The 19137-nt window shown below is 43.6% G+C and overlaps 1 protein-coding gene across 1 annotated transcript in view; it reads right to left on the bottom strand.

Annotated features, from left to right (window-relative positions):
- Window positions 1-17972, bottom strand: part of LOC118374319 (mucin-2-like) — a 40037-nt gene extending 22065 nt beyond the window's left edge. Inside the window, exons 1-20 of the mRNA XM_052481125.1 lie at window positions 17866-17972; window positions 17244-17517; window positions 16724-16838; window positions 16353-16443; window positions 15593-15732; window positions 14837-15053; window positions 14500-14625; window positions 12052-12166; window positions 10355-10505; window positions 10122-10235; window positions 7465-7531; window positions 6336-6473; window positions 5309-5473; window positions 5020-5114; window positions 4684-4810; window positions 3244-3499; window positions 2956-3011; window positions 721-812; window positions 485-636; window positions 99-237 (exon numbers count right to left, since the gene is read on the bottom strand). Coding sequence (XP_052337085.1) covers window positions 99-237; window positions 485-636; window positions 721-812; window positions 2956-3011; window positions 3244-3499; window positions 4684-4810; window positions 5020-5114; window positions 5309-5473; window positions 6336-6473; window positions 7465-7531; window positions 10122-10235; window positions 10355-10505; window positions 12052-12166; window positions 14500-14625; window positions 14837-15053; window positions 15593-15732; window positions 16353-16443; window positions 16724-16838; window positions 17244-17517; window positions 17866-17941 — 2706 coding nt within the window. The 5' untranslated portion in view covers window positions 17942-17972. The remainder of the gene's footprint in view (window positions 1-98; window positions 238-484; window positions 637-720; window positions 813-2955; window positions 3012-3243; window positions 3500-4683; window positions 4811-5019; window positions 5115-5308; window positions 5474-6335; window positions 6474-7464; window positions 7532-10121; window positions 10236-10354; window positions 10506-12051; window positions 12167-14499; window positions 14626-14836; window positions 15054-15592; window positions 15733-16352; window positions 16444-16723; window positions 16839-17243; window positions 17518-17865) is intronic.
- Window positions 17973-19137: the final 1165 nt, after the last annotated feature.

Genomic DNA, 19137 nt, shown 5'->3' with positions numbered 1-19137 from the left:
AGTACTATTATACAAACATGTTTTTTGTAGAAAAACACATCACAATTGAATTGAAATGTATTGCATTGTATTGAAATGTCCTGATAAGCATTAATTACCTGGACAGCCACATAGCCACATTTTCCTTGGAAGCCATACGTGCGCTCATCAAAGGTTTTGTAATGGCCACTGCCGTAGATGGTACAGGTTCCTGGGCACTTCTTATCTGTGCACTCCCATTTCCCACTCTTACAGGTGCTACATGTGTACAGTATGAGAGACACTAAGTCAAAGATCCTCTTCAAATACAATCCTGATCACATTAGCTAGAGAGGATGAAGGAAGCCCTCATCTCGTGTCATGAAATCTCATTCCAATTCATTTTCATCTCCATTCCTTTTTATATGGTATTGTTTCATATAATGTCATATCATACTGCATAACCTCACATTGTATCGTTTTTGATCAGAAAGTAACATATAACCATAAAACCTGAATAACTCACCAAGTGTTACATCCGTTTGGGATCTGTTTTCCTGGGGCGTAGAGGAATCCGTCATGGCTGCATGGGCATTCATGTTTATTCACACACATGCCTTTCCCATCCTCCCACAGACTCGTGGGACACTTGCACCCAGACTCACACTCTGCGGAGAACTGTGGTCAAGGAGAGAGACGGGAATTAAATAAAGAAGTCAACCCTTAGATCAGGTACTAATGGAAGTCAACAAGTCAACTCACACAGTCCATGAAATCCGGGTTCCTACAGCTCCGTGTACACTGTACTCCCAGGTCATTGGAGCAGTTCAAGAACACCTTCGGCGACTGGCAGGCTGTAACAGAAGCAGTTTCATTATTATTACACAATAAGTTGTCAAATTAGATCCGGGTTCCAATACTATCTTTCAAATATTCCAGGGCCGGTTTAAAACAGAATTAAGCCTAGTCCTGGACTCAAGTAATTGAAATGATCTCTCATATAGTATTTGAACCCCAGTCTAGGTACAATACTGTATAGATCAGAGGATTAAAGGGATATGAATAGCAAGGGGACACAGAAAGGCTACTTACTACTCTCTGAACGGGGGACACAGAAAGGCTACTTACTACTCTCTGAACGGGAGACACAGAAAGGCTACTTACTACTCTCTGAACGGGGGACACAGAAAGGCTACTTACTACTCTCTGAACGGGGGACACAGAAAGGCTACTTACTACTCTCTGAACGGGGGGCACAGAAAGGCTACTTACTACTCTCTGAACGGGGGACACAGAAAGGCTACTTACTACTCTCTGAATGGGGGACACAGAAAGGCTTCTTACTACTCTCTGAACGGGGGGCACAGAAAGGCTACTTACTACTCTCTGAATGGGGGACACAGAAAGGCTACTTACTACTCTCTGAACGGGGGACACAGAAAGGCTACTTACTACTCTCTGAACGGGGGCACAGAAAGGCTGAATGGGGGACACAGAAGGCTACTTACTACTCTCTGACGGGAGACACAGAAACTCTCTGAACGGGGGACACAGAAAGGCTACTTACTACTCTCTGAACGGGGGACACAGAAAGGCTACTTACTACTCTCTGAACGGGGGGACACAGAAAGGCTACTTACTACTCTCTGAACGGGGGGCACAGAAAGGCTACTTACTACTCTCTGAATGGGGGACACAGAAAGGCTTCTTACTACTCTCTGAACGGGGGGCACAGAAAGGCTACTTACTACTCTCTGAATGGGGGACACAGAAAGGCTACTTACTACTCTCTGAACGGGGGACACAGGGACACGGGGGGCACAGAAAGGCTACTTACTACTCTCTGAATGGGGGACACAGAAAGGCTACTTACTACTCTCTGAACGGGGGACACAGAAAGGCTACTTACTACTCTCTGAACGGGGGACACAGAAAGGCTACTTACTACTCTCTGAACGGGGGACACAGAAAGGCTACTTACTACTCTCTGAACGGGGGACACAGAAAGGCTACTTACTACTCTCTGAACGGGGGACACAGAAAGGCTACTTACTACTCTCTGAACGGGGGGGGACTTACTACACGGGGGAAAGGCTACTTACTACTCTCTGAACAGGGGACACAGAAAGGCTACTTACTACTCTCTGAACGGGGACACAGAAAGGCTACTTACTACTCTCTGAACAGGGGGACACAGAAAGGCTACTTACTACTCTCTGAACAGGGGACACAGAAAGGCTACTTACTACTCTCTGAACGGGGGACACAGAAAGGCTACTTACTACTCTCTGAACGGGGACACAGAAAGGCTACTTACTACTCTCTGAACGGGGGACACAGAAAGGCTACTACTCTCTGAACGGGGGACACAGAAAGGCTACTTACTACTCTCTGAACGGGGGACACAGAAAGGCTACTTACTACTCTCTGAACGGGGGACACAGAAAGGCTACTTACTACTCTCTGAACGGGGGACACAGAAAGGCTACTTACTACTCTCTGAACGGGGGACACAGAAAGGCTACTTACTACTCTCTGAACGGGGGACACAGAAAGGCTACTTACTACTCTCTGAACGGGGGACACAGAAAGGCTACTTACTACTCTCTGAACGGGGGACACAGAAAGGCTACTTACTACTCTCTGAACGGGGGACACAGAAAGGCTACTTACTACTCTCTGAACGGGGGACACAGAAAGGCTACTTACTACTCTCTGAAGAGGGGACACAGAAAGGCTACTTACTACTCTCTGAACGGGGGGCACAGAAAGGCTACTTACTACTCTCTGAATCGGGGACACAGAAAGGCTACTTACTACTCTCTGAACGGGGGGCACAGAAAGGCTACTTACTACTCTCTGAATGGGGGACACAGAAAGGCTACTTACTACTCTCTGAACGGGGGACACAGAAAGGCTACTTACTACTCTCTGAACGGGGGGTACAGAAAGGCTACTTACTACTCTCTGAACGGGGGACACAGAAAGGCTACTTACTACTCTCTGAACGCATCTTCCAGGAACGGCAGTGAAGCTTCCCATTGTTGCAGACACTAGAAGAACACACATGATGTCAAGAGATATTTTAATATTGGAGTAACATTGCAGGACACTGTACTTTTTATACTAGCAGGTAATATGACAAATTTGCTGCTTTGGTAGGTAGGTAAATTAGGTAAATAAGTAGATGGGTAGGTAGGTAGGTAGGTAGGTAGGTAGGTAGGTAGGTAAGTAGTCACTTAAATAGGTAGCTAGACACTTTATTAGATGGAAACAGTCTCTCACCAGTGTTCCTCCTGAATGTTGATGGACTTTCCAGGCTTGATGTGGACACCGTTGTGGAAGCAGGGGCATTTGTCCATGGGTACACAGGTGCCCCTGTCATCCATGTAGAGTCCATCCGGGCAAGAACAACCATCCACGGGGAGGAAGTCATTGGTACAACCCTGGCTTTTGCTGGCCAGGGAGCTACAGGTCAGCTGACATCTCTGGAGCTGGTCAGAGTAGGTCTGAGACGCTGGGCAGTTACCAATGTATTTGTCTGGTTGTAGGGAAATATGGAAAGTGTTGGATAAAGTTAAGATTGGCAGTGTTGGAAAACTTTACTAAAGGCTCTATTTTACTCCAGGAAGGAAGAGGATTAAGTAAGTTAGTGTTGTTAACCTGTTTGGGATAGGGGGCGGTATTTTCACATCAGGATGAAAAGAGTGCCCAAAGTAAACTGCTTGCTACACAGGCCCAGAAGCTAGGATATGCATATAATTGGTTTTGGATAGAAAACACTCTAAAGTTTCTAAAACTGTTAAAATTACGTCTGTGAGTATAACAGAACTTATTTGGCAGGCGAAACCCCGAGCACCATCCAGGAATTTTTGTTGTAGTTGAGGTGACCATGTTTTCAATTGGAATTCAATGGGAATCTACATTTCTGAGGGATCTGGTTGCAGTTCCTAGGGCTTCCACTAGATGTCAACAGTCTTTAGAAATTGGTTGATGTTTTCTTTTGAGTAATGAAGAAGTATGGCTGTTCAGAATGAGGGTCAAGTCTGGTATACAGTTGTGTTTGGGGAGCGCGACCTGGCGCTCGCTCCACTTTCATTTTATCCACTATTGATCACGGTTTATTCCGTCTTAAATTTGATCAATTATTTACAGTATAAAGTACCTAAAGTTGTATTGGGAAAGTTGTTTGAAATGTTGAACCTGTGTTTTTCTGACTCAAACGCGGGACATATTGGAGTGCCAACAGAAGAAGATCTTCAAAGGTAAGGCATGAATTATATCGTTATTTCTGAGTTTTGTGTCGCGCCTGGCGGGTTGAAATATGACTGTCATGTGTTTGTTTGATGGGGTGCTGTCCTCAGATAATAGCATGGTTTGCTTTCACCGTAAAGCCGTTTTGAAATCTGACACAGTGGCTGGATTAACAAGAAGTTAAACTTTAATTTGGTGTATTACCTTGTGATTGTATCAAAGTTAAATATTTCTAATAATTTCTTTTGAATTTCGCGCTCTGCAATTTCACATCCACAACCCCCTGAGTAGGGGAATTTGTCTCCCATACTTTTTAGTGGAATCCGATGGCATTAGAACCATTTGCAGAATGCATATATTCTAATGAGAATATCAGTGAACATTTCATTGGTAGTCAGGAGAGGCCTATACTGTCATCTCCTTTCACCAATATATGACAAGACATAAATATGAGAAGTGTAAATCACTTACCACACACGTTCTCTCTCCAGCCTGACAGGACCACTCCCTTGGTAGCACAGTCTCGCACATAAGAGGAGAAGACGGCACACAGGCAGTCTTCACTCTTCTCACAGTTGCAGCTAGCGTACGTGCATCGCTGCAGAAAATATCAAGTTGAAGTAAATGTTCCATACGTAATAAATATATAACACATCTCTTCGGCCAGAGCTTTCGCATGACAGACAGTATTACAAACAGCATTACAAACAGTAAGAAAGTTCAGGAAAAATATGTATATTTGTGAGCATTCCAAACCAGATGTAACTCAATGAAATGTAACAGTTACAGTTATAGAAAATGTATTACCTTGTAGTAAAGCTCGGGGTCCACCATGGCATGGCACTTGGCAAAAGGGCTGTCAGAACTTCTTAGCATGGAGCACCAATGTTTAGCATAGTTCTCTGAGTAAACAGAACATGGTAAGAGTTCAAATATGTCTGATAAGGTATAAACTGCTGCTTCCTGCATCGATTTGAATCCAACGACATGATACTGCGGTTGTTGACATAAACTTTTATGAAATACTTATGTTCTGCTTTTCATTGAGTTATGTAAGGGTTAACCTTCAATTAAAGAGTTAGTGAAGAGGGCTTACCATTCTCCACGCTGAGGGAGCAGGGGTCGTCCAGCCTCTCCTCTCTGTCTCTGCAGGTAGGATTAGCCTTCCAGGAGTTCCCAAATGAAGAGGCTGTTCCCTCCACCATACCCTGGGGGGTCTTCATGTCATCAGACAGAACCTTGTTGAAGTTCCCACACAGACCTAGAAGAAATAGAAACAGAAATCACCACCATATAAACTATTACCAAACAGAAATCACCACCCTATAAACTATTACCAAACAGTAATCAACACCCTATAAACTATTACCAAACAGTAATCAACACCATATAAACTATTACCAAACAGTAATCAACACCCTATAAACTATTACCAAACAGAAATCAACACCCTATAAACTATTACCAAACAGAAATCAACACCATATAAACTATTACCAAACAGAAATCAACACCCTATAAACTATTACCAAACAGCAATCAACACCATATAAACTATTACCAAACAGAAATCAACACCCTATAAACTATTACCAAACAGTAATCAACACCCTATAAACTATTACCAAACAGCAATCAACACCCTATAAACTATTACCAAACAGTAATCAACACCCTATAAACTATTACCAAACAGAAATCAACACCATATAAACTATTACCAAACAGAAATCAACACCCTATAAACTATTACCAAACAGTAATCACCACCATATAAACTATTACCAAACAGTAATCAACACCCTATAAACTATTACCAAACAGTAATCAACACCCTATAAACTATTACCAAACAGTAATCAACACCCTATAAACTATTACCAAACAGTAATCAACACCCTATAAACTATTACCAAACAGTAATCAACACCCTATAAACTATTACCAAACAGAAATCAACAACATTTTTGTACTTTCTTGCTGTCTTTACTATTTTAATGAGCCCTGGTGATTAAGATTACCAATGTTTATTGTATTTACATAAAGTAGAATTTAAACTCTGTATATAACTGATATCTGCTCACCTTCAGAGCTATATGCCTACAGCTTGGGAGTTAACTTACCTTGTGTCTTGGTCTTGTAGCTCTCGTCCAGGGTGACATAGACCTGCATGATAGGGACCAGCTGGATCTGAACCTGCAGCCCAAAGCTGGTCTGGAGCATCATGTGGAAGGACGATGGCTTGAACACACTGATGTCAGCTGTGGGAAGAAAAACCAAATAGACTAATGTCAGCTGGGAACAAGACTGAAAGAGCTCCTGCTGGGACAGAGGTTGTCCTAATATAGACACCGTACACTAATGTCAGCTGGGAACAAGACTGAAAGAGCTCCTGCTGGGACAGAGGTTGTCCTAATATAGACACCGTACACTAATGTCAGCTGGGAACAAGACTGAAAGAGCTCCTGCTGAGACAGAGGTTGTCCTAATATAGACACCGTACACTAATGTCAGCTGGGAACAGGACTGAAAGAGCTCCTGCTGAGACAGAGGTTGTCCTAATATAGACACCGTACACTAATGTCAGCTGGGAACAAGACTGAAAGAGCTCCTGCTGAGACAGAGGTTGTCCTAATATAGACACCGTACACTAATGTCAGCTGGGAACAAGACTGAAAGAGCTCCTGCTGAGACAGAGGTTGTCCTAATATAGACACCGTACACTAATGTCAGCTGGGAACTGAAAGGGGGGGGTTGGGGGTAATAATCATTCAATTAAATATGATTCATGTTTTATTTTAAAAATCTATTTAATCACACTAAACATTACTGTACTTATTACTGTGTCATTAGCTTTGGCAGTACCGTGTAATAATAAATATAATTAGGCAGTTGATATCTATACAGGTGAATGTTTCATTCTATGTTTCATTACATGTTACTGGTTGCACTTTCATAACTTAGAAAAGTGTGCATAATCTTTATTATAAACTGGGTGGTTCTAGCCCTCAATGCTGATTGGCTGACAGATGTGGTATATCAGACGGGGTGACAAACCATTTAGTTTTACTGCTCCAATTATGTTTGCAACCAGTTTATAACAGCAGTAAGGCACCTTGGGGATTGTAGTATATGGCCAATGTACCATTGGTAAGGGAAGTTGTGTCGTGCCCAAGAACAGCCATTAGCCATGGTATATTGGCCATATATCACACCCCCCCAGGCCTTATGGTTAATTGTTCCATGTCCCACCTGTGTTGTAAGGCAGAGTGATCTGTGCATTGTGGCTGACCTTCCCATCGGCAGTGATCACCAAAGCCTGGAAAAGAAAAACAACAGCCACGATCAACTCATCCTATTCAACACAAGACTAGCTGTGCATTATATACATTTCACTTACATGTGAGTACTTATAGTCAGATCCAAAATGATTAGCACCTCTGTTTTCATTCTTTTTCAATACCTCACCCTGCGAGGATAACAACACTGAGCCTTTCTCTACAAGGTTTTAGGAGATTGAAGAACACATTGGGAAGTATCTCAGACCATTCCTCCCATACAGACCAGTGGAAGCACTACAGCCCCATAACATCAAAGATCCACCACCATTTTATACAGCAGGAATCAGGCTCTGTTTTGCATATGATCCTCCTTTTTGACACCAAACCCACCATTGGTGTGTCTGTGGCCAAAGAGCTTCATTTAATAGTCTTTCTTGATCATCTTTATCAAGGATGCCTGTTTTAAGAACAGGGCTCCGGGCAGCCGAGCGGAAATGGAGGAAAACTCGCCTCCCTGCGGACCTGGCATCCTTTCACTCCCTCCTCTCTACATTTTCCTCCTCTGTCTCTGCTGCTAAAGCCACTTTCTACCATTCTAAGTTCCAAGCATCTGCCTCTAACCCTAGGAAGCTCTTTGCCACCTTCTCCTCCCTCCTGAATCCTTCCCCCTCCCTCCTCCCTCTCTGCAGATGACTTCGTCAACCATTTTGAAAAGAAGGTCGATGACATCCGATCCTCGTTTGCTAAGTCAAACGACACCGCTGGTTCTGCTCACACTGCCCTACCCTATGCTCTGACCTCTTTCTCCCCTCTCTCTCCAGATGAAATCTCGCGTCTTGTGACGGCCGGCCGCCCAACAACCTGCCCGCTTGACCCTATCCCCTCCTCTCTTCTCCAGACCATTTCCGGAGACCTTCTCCCTTACCTCACCTCGCTCATCAACTCATCCCTGACCGCTGGCTACGTCCCTCCCGTCTTCAAGAGAGCGAGAGTTGCACCCCTTCTGAAAAAAACCTACACTCGATCCCTCCGATGTCAACAACTACAGACCAGTATCCCTTCTCTCTTTTCTCTCCAAAACTCTTGAGCGTGCCGTCCTTGGCCAGCTCTACCGCTATCTCTCTCAGAATGACCTTCTTGATCCAAATCAGTCAGGTTTCAAGACTAGTCATTCAACTGAGACTGCTCTTCTCTGTATCACGGAGGCGCTCCGCACTGCTAAAGCTAACTCTCTCTCCTCTGCTCTCATCCTTCTAGACCTATCGGCTGCCTTCGATACTGTGAACCATCAGATCCTCCTCTCCACCCTCTCCGAGTTGGGCATCTCCGGCGCGGCCCACGCATTAGTTGCGTCCTACCTGACAGGTCGCTCCTACCAGGTGGCGTGGCGAGAATCTGTCTCCTCACCACGCGCTCTCACCACTGGTGTCCCCCAGGGCTCTGTTCTAGGCCCTCTCTTATTCTCGCTATACACCAAGTCACTTGGCTCTGTCATAACCTCACATGGTCTCTCCTATCATTGCTATGCAGACGACACACAATTAATCTTCTCCTTTCCCCCTTCTGATGACCAGGTGGCGAATCGCATCTCTGCATGTCTGGCAGACATATCAGTGTGGATGACGGATCACCACCTCAAGCTGAACCTCAGCAAGACGGAGCTCCTCTTCCTCCCGGGGAAGGACTGCCCGTTCCATGATCTCGCCATCACGGTTGACAACTCCATTGTGTCCTCCTCCCAGAGCGCTAAGAACCTTGGCGTGATCCTGGACAACACCCTGGACGTTCTCAACTAACATCAAGGCGGTGTCCCGTTCCTGTAGGTTCATGCTCTACAACATCCGCAGAGTACGACCCTGCCTCACACAGGAAGCGGCGCAGGTCCTAATCCAGGCACTTGTCATCTCCCGTCTTGATTACTGCAACTCGCTGTTGGCTGGGCTCCCTGCCTGTGCCATTAAACCCCTACAACTCATCCAGAACGCCGCAGCCCGTCTGGTGTTCAACCTTCCCAAGTTCTCTCACGTCACCCCGCTCCTCCGCTCTCTCCACTGGCTTCCAGTTGAAGCTCGCATCCGCTACAAGACCATGGTGCTCGCCTACGGAGCTGTGAGGGGAACGGCACCTCAGTACCTCCAGGCTCTGATCAGGCCCTACACCCAAACAAGGGCACTGCGTTCATCCACCTCTGGCCTGCTCGCCTCCCTACCACTGAGGAAGTACAGTTCCCGCTCAGCCCAGTCAAAACTGTTCGCTGCTCTGGCCCCCCAATGGTGGAACAAACTCCCTCACGACGCCAGGACAGCGGAGTCAATCACCACCTTCCGGAGACACCTGAAACCCCACCTCTTCAAGGAATACCTAGGATAGGGTAAGTAAGGGTAGGTAATCCTTCTCCCCCCCCAACAAGATTTAGATGCAAGTGGCTGTTCCACTGGTTGTCATAAGGTGTATGCACCAATTTGTAAGTCGCTCTGGATAAGAGCGTCTGCTAAATGACTTAAATGTAATGTAAATGTAAATTTGGACCTGACTGTAAATACACAGAGATGGTGTATAATATACAACATGTGTATATGTTCAAGTGTATGTGTCAAATCTCTGTCTTTTAATGAAGGCAATACTCACGTTGTTTCTATCATTGTTTAGCAAGACCACAACACTCTTGAGGCAAGTGTCAAACTTCTGTCTTATACAGGGAACCAGCTGGACCAGTACAGTGAACTTTGGACTGGCTTCATCCTGAAACAGAGAAGGGAAAACAAAACAAAAATGATGAGAAAACGTTGTGACATATAAAATGTCATCCACTTCTCATCTAGATTGTCTCTCCAGAAAAGTACAGTGTAATTGTCAGTTACCTTGCTTTCCACCTTGGCTAAGGGGTAGTAACAGTCCCCATGGAAGGTGAACGCTTTCCCATCGAAGGTCGTCACATGTGAACCCTCCTCAACGGCACATGTAGCAGGGCTGGGTAGACTTTTACAGGACCACTGACCATGATGACAGACACTGAATCACAGACAGACACACAGACACAGAACACATGATGAAGTCATTTACAGGACCACTGACCATGATGACAGACACTGAATCACAGACACAGACACACAGACACAGAACACATGATGAAGTCATTTACAGGACCACTGACCATGATGACAGACACTGAATCACAGACACAGACACACAGACACAGAACACATGATGAAGTCATTTACAGGACCACTGACCATGATGACAGACACTGAATCACAGACACAGACACACAGACACTGAATACATGATGAGGTAATTTACAGGACCACTGACCATGATGACAGACACTGAATCACAGACACAGACACACAGACACATGATGAGGTAATTTACAGGACCACTGACCATGATGACAGACACTGAATCACAGACACAGACACACAGACACTGAATACATGATGAGGTAATTTACAGGACCACTGACCATGATGACAGACACTGAATCACAGACACAGACACACAGACACTGAATACATGATGAGGTAATTTACAGGACCACTGACCATGATGACAGACACTGAATCACAGACACAGACACACAGACACTGAATACATGATGAGGTAATTTACAGGACCACTGACCATGATGACAGACACTGAATCACAGACACAGACACACAGACACAGAACACATGATGAAGTCATTTACAGGACCACTGACCATGATGACAGACACTGAATCACAGACACAGACACACAGACACTGAATACATGATGAGGTAATTTACAGGACCACTGACCATGATGACAGACACTGAATCACAGACACAGACACACAGACACTGAATACATGATGAGGTCATTTACAGGACCACTGACCATGATGACAGACACTGAATCGCAGACACAGACACACAGACACAGAACACATGATGAAGTCATTTACAGGACCACTGACCATGATGACAGACACTGAATCACAGACACAGACACACAGACACTGAATCACAGACAGACACACAGACACAGAACACATGATGAAGTCATTTACAGGACCACTGACCATGATGACAGACACTGAATCACAGACACAGACACACAGACACTGAATCACAGACAGACACACAGACACAGAACACATGATGAAGTCATTTACAGGACCACTGACCATGATGACAGACACTGAATCACAGACACAGACACACAGACACAGAACACATGATGAAGTCATTTACAGGACCACTGACCATGATGACAGACACTGAATCACAGACACAGACACACAGACACAGAACACATGATGAAGTCATTTACAGGACCACTGACCATGATGACAGACACTGAATCACAGACAGACACAGAACACAGAACACATGATGAAGTCATTTACAGGACCACTGACCATGATGACAGACACTGAATCACAGACACACACAGAACACAGAACACATGATGAAGTCATTTACAGGATAAACCAGGTACCCGAACCCTCAGTTACGACGTCTGTCTTAATGTAACTTGTTATTTTAACAGTACAGTACTTTACATTGAGCACTTTAAGTCTAAACCTTTGACTCACCATTCCTCACGGTCTTGTCTGAAAACTTCTCCAGAGTTGTAAACCTTGTCGTGCTTGCACTGACACTGGTCCTGAGTGACACACCCCCTCTTTGAGATGTCATCAAACACAGTCCCTACAGAGTGGTGAAAACAGACGTGTTACTAACACAGTCCCTACAGAGTGGTGAAAACAGACATGTTACTAACACAGTCCCTACAGAGTGGTGAAAACAGACGTGTTACTAACACAGTCCCTACAGAGTGGTGAAAACAGACATGTTACTAACACAGTCCCTACAGAGTGGTGAAAACAGACGTGTTACTGACACAGTCCCTACAGAGTGGTGAAAACAGACGTGTTACTAACACAGTCCCTACAGAGTGGTGAAAACAGACGTGTTACTAACACAGTCCCTACAGAGTGGTGAAAACAGACAACGTGTTACTAACACAGTCCCTACAGAGTGGTGAAAACAGACATGTTACTAACACAGTCCCTACAGAGTGGTGAAAACAGACAACGTGTTACTGACACAGTCCCTACAGAGTGGTGAAAACAGACGTGTTACTAACACAGTCCCTACAGAGTGGTGAAAACAGACGTGTTACTAACACAGTCCCTACAGAGTGGTGAAAACAGACAACGTGTTACTGACACAGTCCCTACAGAGTGGAGAAAACAGACGTGTTACTAACACAGTCCCTACAGAGTGGTGAAAACAGACGTGTTACTAACACAGTCCCTACAGAGTGGTGAAAACAGACAACGTGTTACTGACACAGTCCCTACAGAGTGGTGAAAACAGACGTGTTACTAACACAGTCCCTACAGAGTGGTGAAAACAGACGTGTTACTAACACAGTCCCTACAGAGTGGTGAAAACAGACGTGTTACTAACACAGTCCCTACAGAGTGGAGAAAACAGACGTGTTACTAACACAGTCCCTACAGAGTGGTGAAAACAGACGTGTTACTGACACAGTCCCTACAGAGTGGTGAAAACAGACGTGTTACTAACACAGTCCCTACAGAGTGGTGAAAACAGACGTGTTACTGACACAGTCCCTACAGAGTGGTGAAAACAGACGTGTTACTAACACAGTCCCTACAGAGTGGTGAAAACAGACGTGTTACTAACACAGTCCCTACAGAGTGGTGAAAACAGACGTGTTACTAACACAGTCCCTACAGAGTGGTGAAAACAGACGTGTTACTGACACAGTCCCTACAGAGTGGTGAAAACAGACGTGTTACTGACACAGTCCCTACAGAGTGGTGAAAACAGACAACGTGTTACTAACACAGTCCCTACAGAGTGGAGAAAACAGACGTGTTACTAACACAGTCCCTACAGAGTGGTGAAAACAGACGTGTTACTGACACAGTCCCTACAGAGTGGTGAAAACAGACGTGTTACTAACACAGTCCCTACAGAGTGGTGAAAACAGACGTGTTACTAACACAGTCCCTACAGAGTGGTGAAAACAGACGTGTTACTAACACAGTCCCTACAGAGTGGTGAAAACAGACGTGTTACTAACACAGTCCCTACAGAGTGGTGAAAACAGACATGTTACTAACACAGTCCCTACAGAGTGGTGAAAACAGACGTGTTACTAACACAGTCCCTACAGAGTGGTGAAAACAGACATGTTACTAACACAGTCCCTACAGAGTGGTGAAAACAGACGTGTTACTAACACAGTCCCTACAGAGTGGTGAAAACAGACGTGTTACTAACACAGTCCCTACAGAGTGGTGAAAACAGACATGTTACTAACACAGTCCCTACAGAGTGGTGAAAACAGACGTGTTACTAACACAGTCCCTACAGAGTGGTGACATAGTGATATAATGCTATTTGTGGTATAATGGAAAGAACTGTAAAATACAGAAATCTGTATAAATACACTTTATAAATTATAATTATTATTACTAAATGTGTATTATGACTAAATATAAAATATCATCACTGCTATACTGATACATTGAGGTGTGTTCTAGATCTCTATCATCACTGCTATACTGATACATTGAGGTGTGTTCTAGATCTCTATCATCACTGTTATACTGATACATTGAGGTGTGTTCTAGATCTCTATCATCACTGTTATACTGATACATTGAGGTGTGTTCTAGGTCTCTATCATCACTGCTATACTGATACATTGAGGTGTGTTCTAGGTCTCTATCATCACTGTTATACTGATACATTGAGGTGTGTTCTAGATCTCTATCATCACTGTTATACTGAGACATTGAGGTGTGTTCTAGATCTCTGTCATCACTGTTATACTGATACATTGAGGTGTGTTCTAGATCTCTGTCATCACTGTTATACTGATACATTGAGGTGTGTTCTAGATCTCTATCATCACTGTTATACTGATACATTGAGGTGTGTTCTAGATCTCTGTCATCACTGTTATACTGATACATTGCGTTGTGTTCTGGTTAAAGGCTGACCGTGAGGGCAGAAGCAGCCGTCCATCAGGTGTTCTTCACACAGTGAGCTGGTGTCTGAGTGGGTACAGGTATCCATGCAGGGAGAGCCACTCTCCAGATAGACCATGTTGAATGGACACTGCTTGTCTAAGAAAACAAAGACAATTAATGATAGTAGATCTTATTAGTATATGTAAATATGTATATATATATATTTTAAAGACATTTGTATCGTCTGAAGCTGACTATGGACCATAAAATAGTTATTTTTTGCATGTGAGTTTTTGATCAACAACTCTACTGTCATCCAGTAAATGTGTTCCTGAACACCCAGACAGTTATTGAGATGTCCCATTACCACAGAAGGCTGTTGTTCTCCAGTGGGGTGGCTGTCCCCCGGCGTGGGAGCACTGTCTGGAGTACTCTGCCAGGGTGCTGCAGACACAGAAGCTATCAGAAGTGTTGCTGCAGCCACACAGGTCCTGAACACAGGCCTGGATGTAGGGCTCAGGGTTCACGACCGCACCACAGGAGCTCCACAACGGCGAGCGCAGGAGCTGGTCACACTGGGCATGCTGAGGAGGAAGGAGGAGGAAGAGGAGGAAGTGGTGAATGAGGAGAAGGTATAGGTGAATGACGAGGGAGAGGAGGTGGAGGAGGAGGAGGAGGAGGAGGAAGAGGTGGAGGTGGAGGGAGAGGAGGAGGAGGAGTGGGAGAGGAGGAGGAGGGAAAGGAGGAGGATGTAGAGTTAGAGGTGGAGGAGGAGGGGAAGGAGGAGGGGAAGGAGGAGGAGGAAGAGGAGGATGATGTGATAGAGGTGGAAGAGGAGAAGAAGGGAAGGTGGAGGTGGAGGGGGTGGAGGGAGAAGAGGTGGAAGGGAGGGAGAGAAGAGTAGGAGAGGAGGAGGAGGAGGAGGAGGATAGGATGAGGAAGAGGTTAAGGAGGAAGAGGGAGAAGAGAAGGAGGAGGAGGTTGTTAGTTGCAATACGAATAATATTATGCCAGATTTCAACTTAATTGGTTCCATATGGCAGTCAAATACATCAATAGAATGAAGTGAAGTGAAATACTGTAGTCTACTTGTCAGGCTGAACAGACTGGAGGTAGAACTTACAAACTCCTTGCATGTGTCCTCTTTAGGCTGAACGTCTGCAGGTTCATCTTCCTCTTCCTCTTCATAGGGGTCTTCACAGTCCTCGTTGGGCCTGTGGACCTTCTGTCTGTTTCCAAACTCAATGGGGCTCACTTTACGACCTGCACGGAAATAAAACGATGGCATCCTTCATCAATAAGAGATTAGAAACGCATATAAATGTGTATAAATATATATATATATGGTCCTTCTGTAGCTCAGTTGGTAGAGCATGGCGCTTGTAACGCAAGGGTAGTGGGTTCGATTCCCGGGACCACCCATACGTAGAATGTTTGCACACATGACTGTAAGTCATTTAGCGTCTGCTAAATGGCATATATTATTATTATTATATATTATATTATTATATTATTATTATTATATATTATTAATGAACTTACAACCTGTGTGAAATTATAATGATGTTACTTGATGTAAGAATATAAAACAGTCACTTAGAATATATTAAGAAATAGCATGGTAATAATAACAACTAAATAAGTCATTATAAATATTTAGATAAAAGCTTACAAAGTCGTTATAAGTGACTATACATGTAATAAATTATAATATTAGCCACTTGGAATATATTGATTATAATTAACACCATAAACCCTTACAGGAATAAGCTATTATAAATACTTGTACACATTAATATAAATGATTATAAGTGTGTTATAAATGACTATACATGTTATATTGCTCATGACTCGTGATGCTAATAATTGTTATAAATGCTCACCGTTATGAACAAACTCATTGTGGACTGGAAGGCCATTGAAGTCTCCACAGAGACCACAGGTACGGTTGGTGTACTCCGTGTCCAGCTCCACCTAACGCAAACAGTGATGGGTCAACTATGTTCTACGGTAGACTCAGAGAAATGCCGTTGCCACGGGCAGCAGCACAGATGTTGAGATGAGATACAAGACTTCACTCTCACACAGTCACACACGTGGTATCAGTGCATGTGCACGGGTTCATTTTACACCGTTCACTGTTTAATGACAGCAGTCACATTCAGTGAACTTATTGATTCTTACAAAGCGAATAAATAAATAGACTTCTGTATGCATTCTTCTAAGTAACGTTTTGATTCTTATGAAAGCTTACCATGACGGCATCCTCTCCGTTCCACATGACAACCAGGCCAACCTTGGAGTAGAGTTTGGTGTAAACTGCATTCCTCTCCAGTTGGACTCCTCCATTGTAGTACGGCAGAGTTACACTGGGAATAAAGACGGAGAACATAATTAATGATAGAGATGACATAGAAATGTACCAACGTGTCAATTAACAACAAACAGACACAAAATACAGTTAAATCCTTTGAATTCAAAATGGAATCCCTGGAAATATGTCAAAGTACTGTCTCAGATGGGAACAGAGAACATAATATACATCCATGACTTTTTACAGAGAGGAAATGTTAGATAGATAGATAGATAGATAGATAGATAGATAGATAGATAGATAGATAGATAGATAGATAGATAGATAGATAGATAGATAGATAGATAGATAGATAGATAGATAGATAGATAGATAGATAGATAGATAGATATAGATCTCAGTGTGACGTCCCTGATGAATTAGAGGACACATAAACATAAAACATTTGTGGAAAACGTACATTTCTCCATTGACCGCGACCTGAGTCTTGGTCAGGTGGAAGACCAGGTCGTTGATAGTGACCACTACGTGTTTGACCGTAGGGTTCCCCTCAGCCTCAGTAGCCTCGTTCCTCTTCAGGTGCACAGAGAACTCCTGGTAGGACTCAGAGTGGCAGTCGGAGGCCAGGTTGTATTCACACGTCCCTGGGAACTGGTACACGTCTCCATCGAAGGTCTTGAAGTGCTCTCTGCCCCAGGTGCTGCAGATGCTGTTCACATGGTTGGACTGGCGTGCTGAGGAGACGAAAACAGAAAACGTTACCCACTTTAAATGTATGGAATCAGAAAGAGACACAATTTATAACTTTGCTGTAAACTGTAAATAATGCACCATGTATTTCAAAATAATTGTGAATCAAGATATTAAAACATATGACACTCCTAGACAAACTGCACTCAGATTTGCTCCAACCAAAATTGTTCATAATAACAAAATGTGTCTGTTCTTAACTCAAAATAGATAGAAACGTAATCTAACGCCATCTCTATACAGTATCTATTTCTATGTTTGACTGTTTGTCTTTGTCTGCATAGATCAAAATAAATCACTGCTATTTCCAAAATGATCGTGTATCGTCTTACCTTTCCTGGCTTTCACCTGGATGGCGCTCGTTAGTGGCAGAGCGAGAACACACAACCACAGAGTTGTCCACCCCATAGTTAGTGTCCAGGTGAAGTGGGCTTCAGGTAAAAGTGTAGAGTGCTGCTTGACGGCCTCCTTTATAATGGCATTGTTTAATCTGTGTCTGTCAGTTCACACCCATCAGAAGGAGGATGTCAGACATCTTTATTGAGACATGGTAAACATGTCTATTGACAGGGACAGATTACCGACTGGCCAATCAGATAACATAAGAACATGGCATAAGTCATTGCAAAATTTGAAGAATTGCAGGAAATTCGCTTTAAAACAGCAACATTTTGTCTTCGTTGTCAAGAGGGGTGGGGTTCTCTAAAATGTTATTGTACAGTGCCCCAGATTTGGGTTTATTCCAGCCCTGTCTAAGGAAATGCAACCACTTTCAGAAGTCCCCTTTACTATCTATTATTTCCTTTATTCTGAATGTAAATGTTAAAAAATTAAATGTTTTTAACTTTGGACATGAAATAAATACTATATATTCATAACGGGAGACAGTGTCGTGCCTCCTTCAATGATGCATCATTTGATTTTTTAAGGTATAGCACCTCTTAGAAAACAAGGTGATCTCCAGAACCTAAAAGGGTTGTTCAGTGGTCAAATCAAATCAAATGTATTAATATGTTATGACAAGCTTGACTTCCCCTTTCTGTGGCCCAAGTAACTGAACCCAGGACAGAGAAAGGATAACTGCAAATGGCCACCACTATAGTACAACAAGATACATTCTAAAAGAGAAGTAACTCACAAGCATATAATGAAAATAAAACATCTTATCTATGTTACCCAACTATTCTGATTCTTCCCCAACAACAGTCAGTATCTGGTGTGGCCACCAGCTGCATTAAGTACTGCAGTGCATCTCCTCCTCATGGATTGCACCAGATTTGCCAGTTCTTGCTCAAATCAAATCAAATCAAATGTATTTATATAGCCCTTCTTACATCAGCTGATATCTCAAAGTGCTGTACAGAAACCCAGCCTAAAACCCCAAACAGCAAGCAATTCAGGTGTAGAAGCACAGTGGTTAGGAAATACTCCCTAGAAACCGAGGAAGAAACCTAGAGAGGTACCAGGCTATGAGGGGTGGCCAGTCCTCTTCTGGCTGTGCCGGGTGGAGATTATAACAGAACATGGCCAAGATGTTCAAATGTTCATAAATGACCAGCATTTTCAAATAATAATAATCACAGTAGTTGTCGAGGGTGCAACAA

The sequence above is a fragment of the Oncorhynchus keta genome, chromosome 26 (genome assembly GCF_023373465.1).
Source record: "Oncorhynchus keta strain PuntledgeMale-10-30-2019 chromosome 26, Oket_V2, whole genome shotgun sequence".
NCBI lineage: Eukaryota > Metazoa > Chordata > Actinopteri > Salmoniformes > Salmonidae > Oncorhynchus > Oncorhynchus keta.
This window is presented reverse-complemented; position numbering and strand designations above follow the sequence as displayed.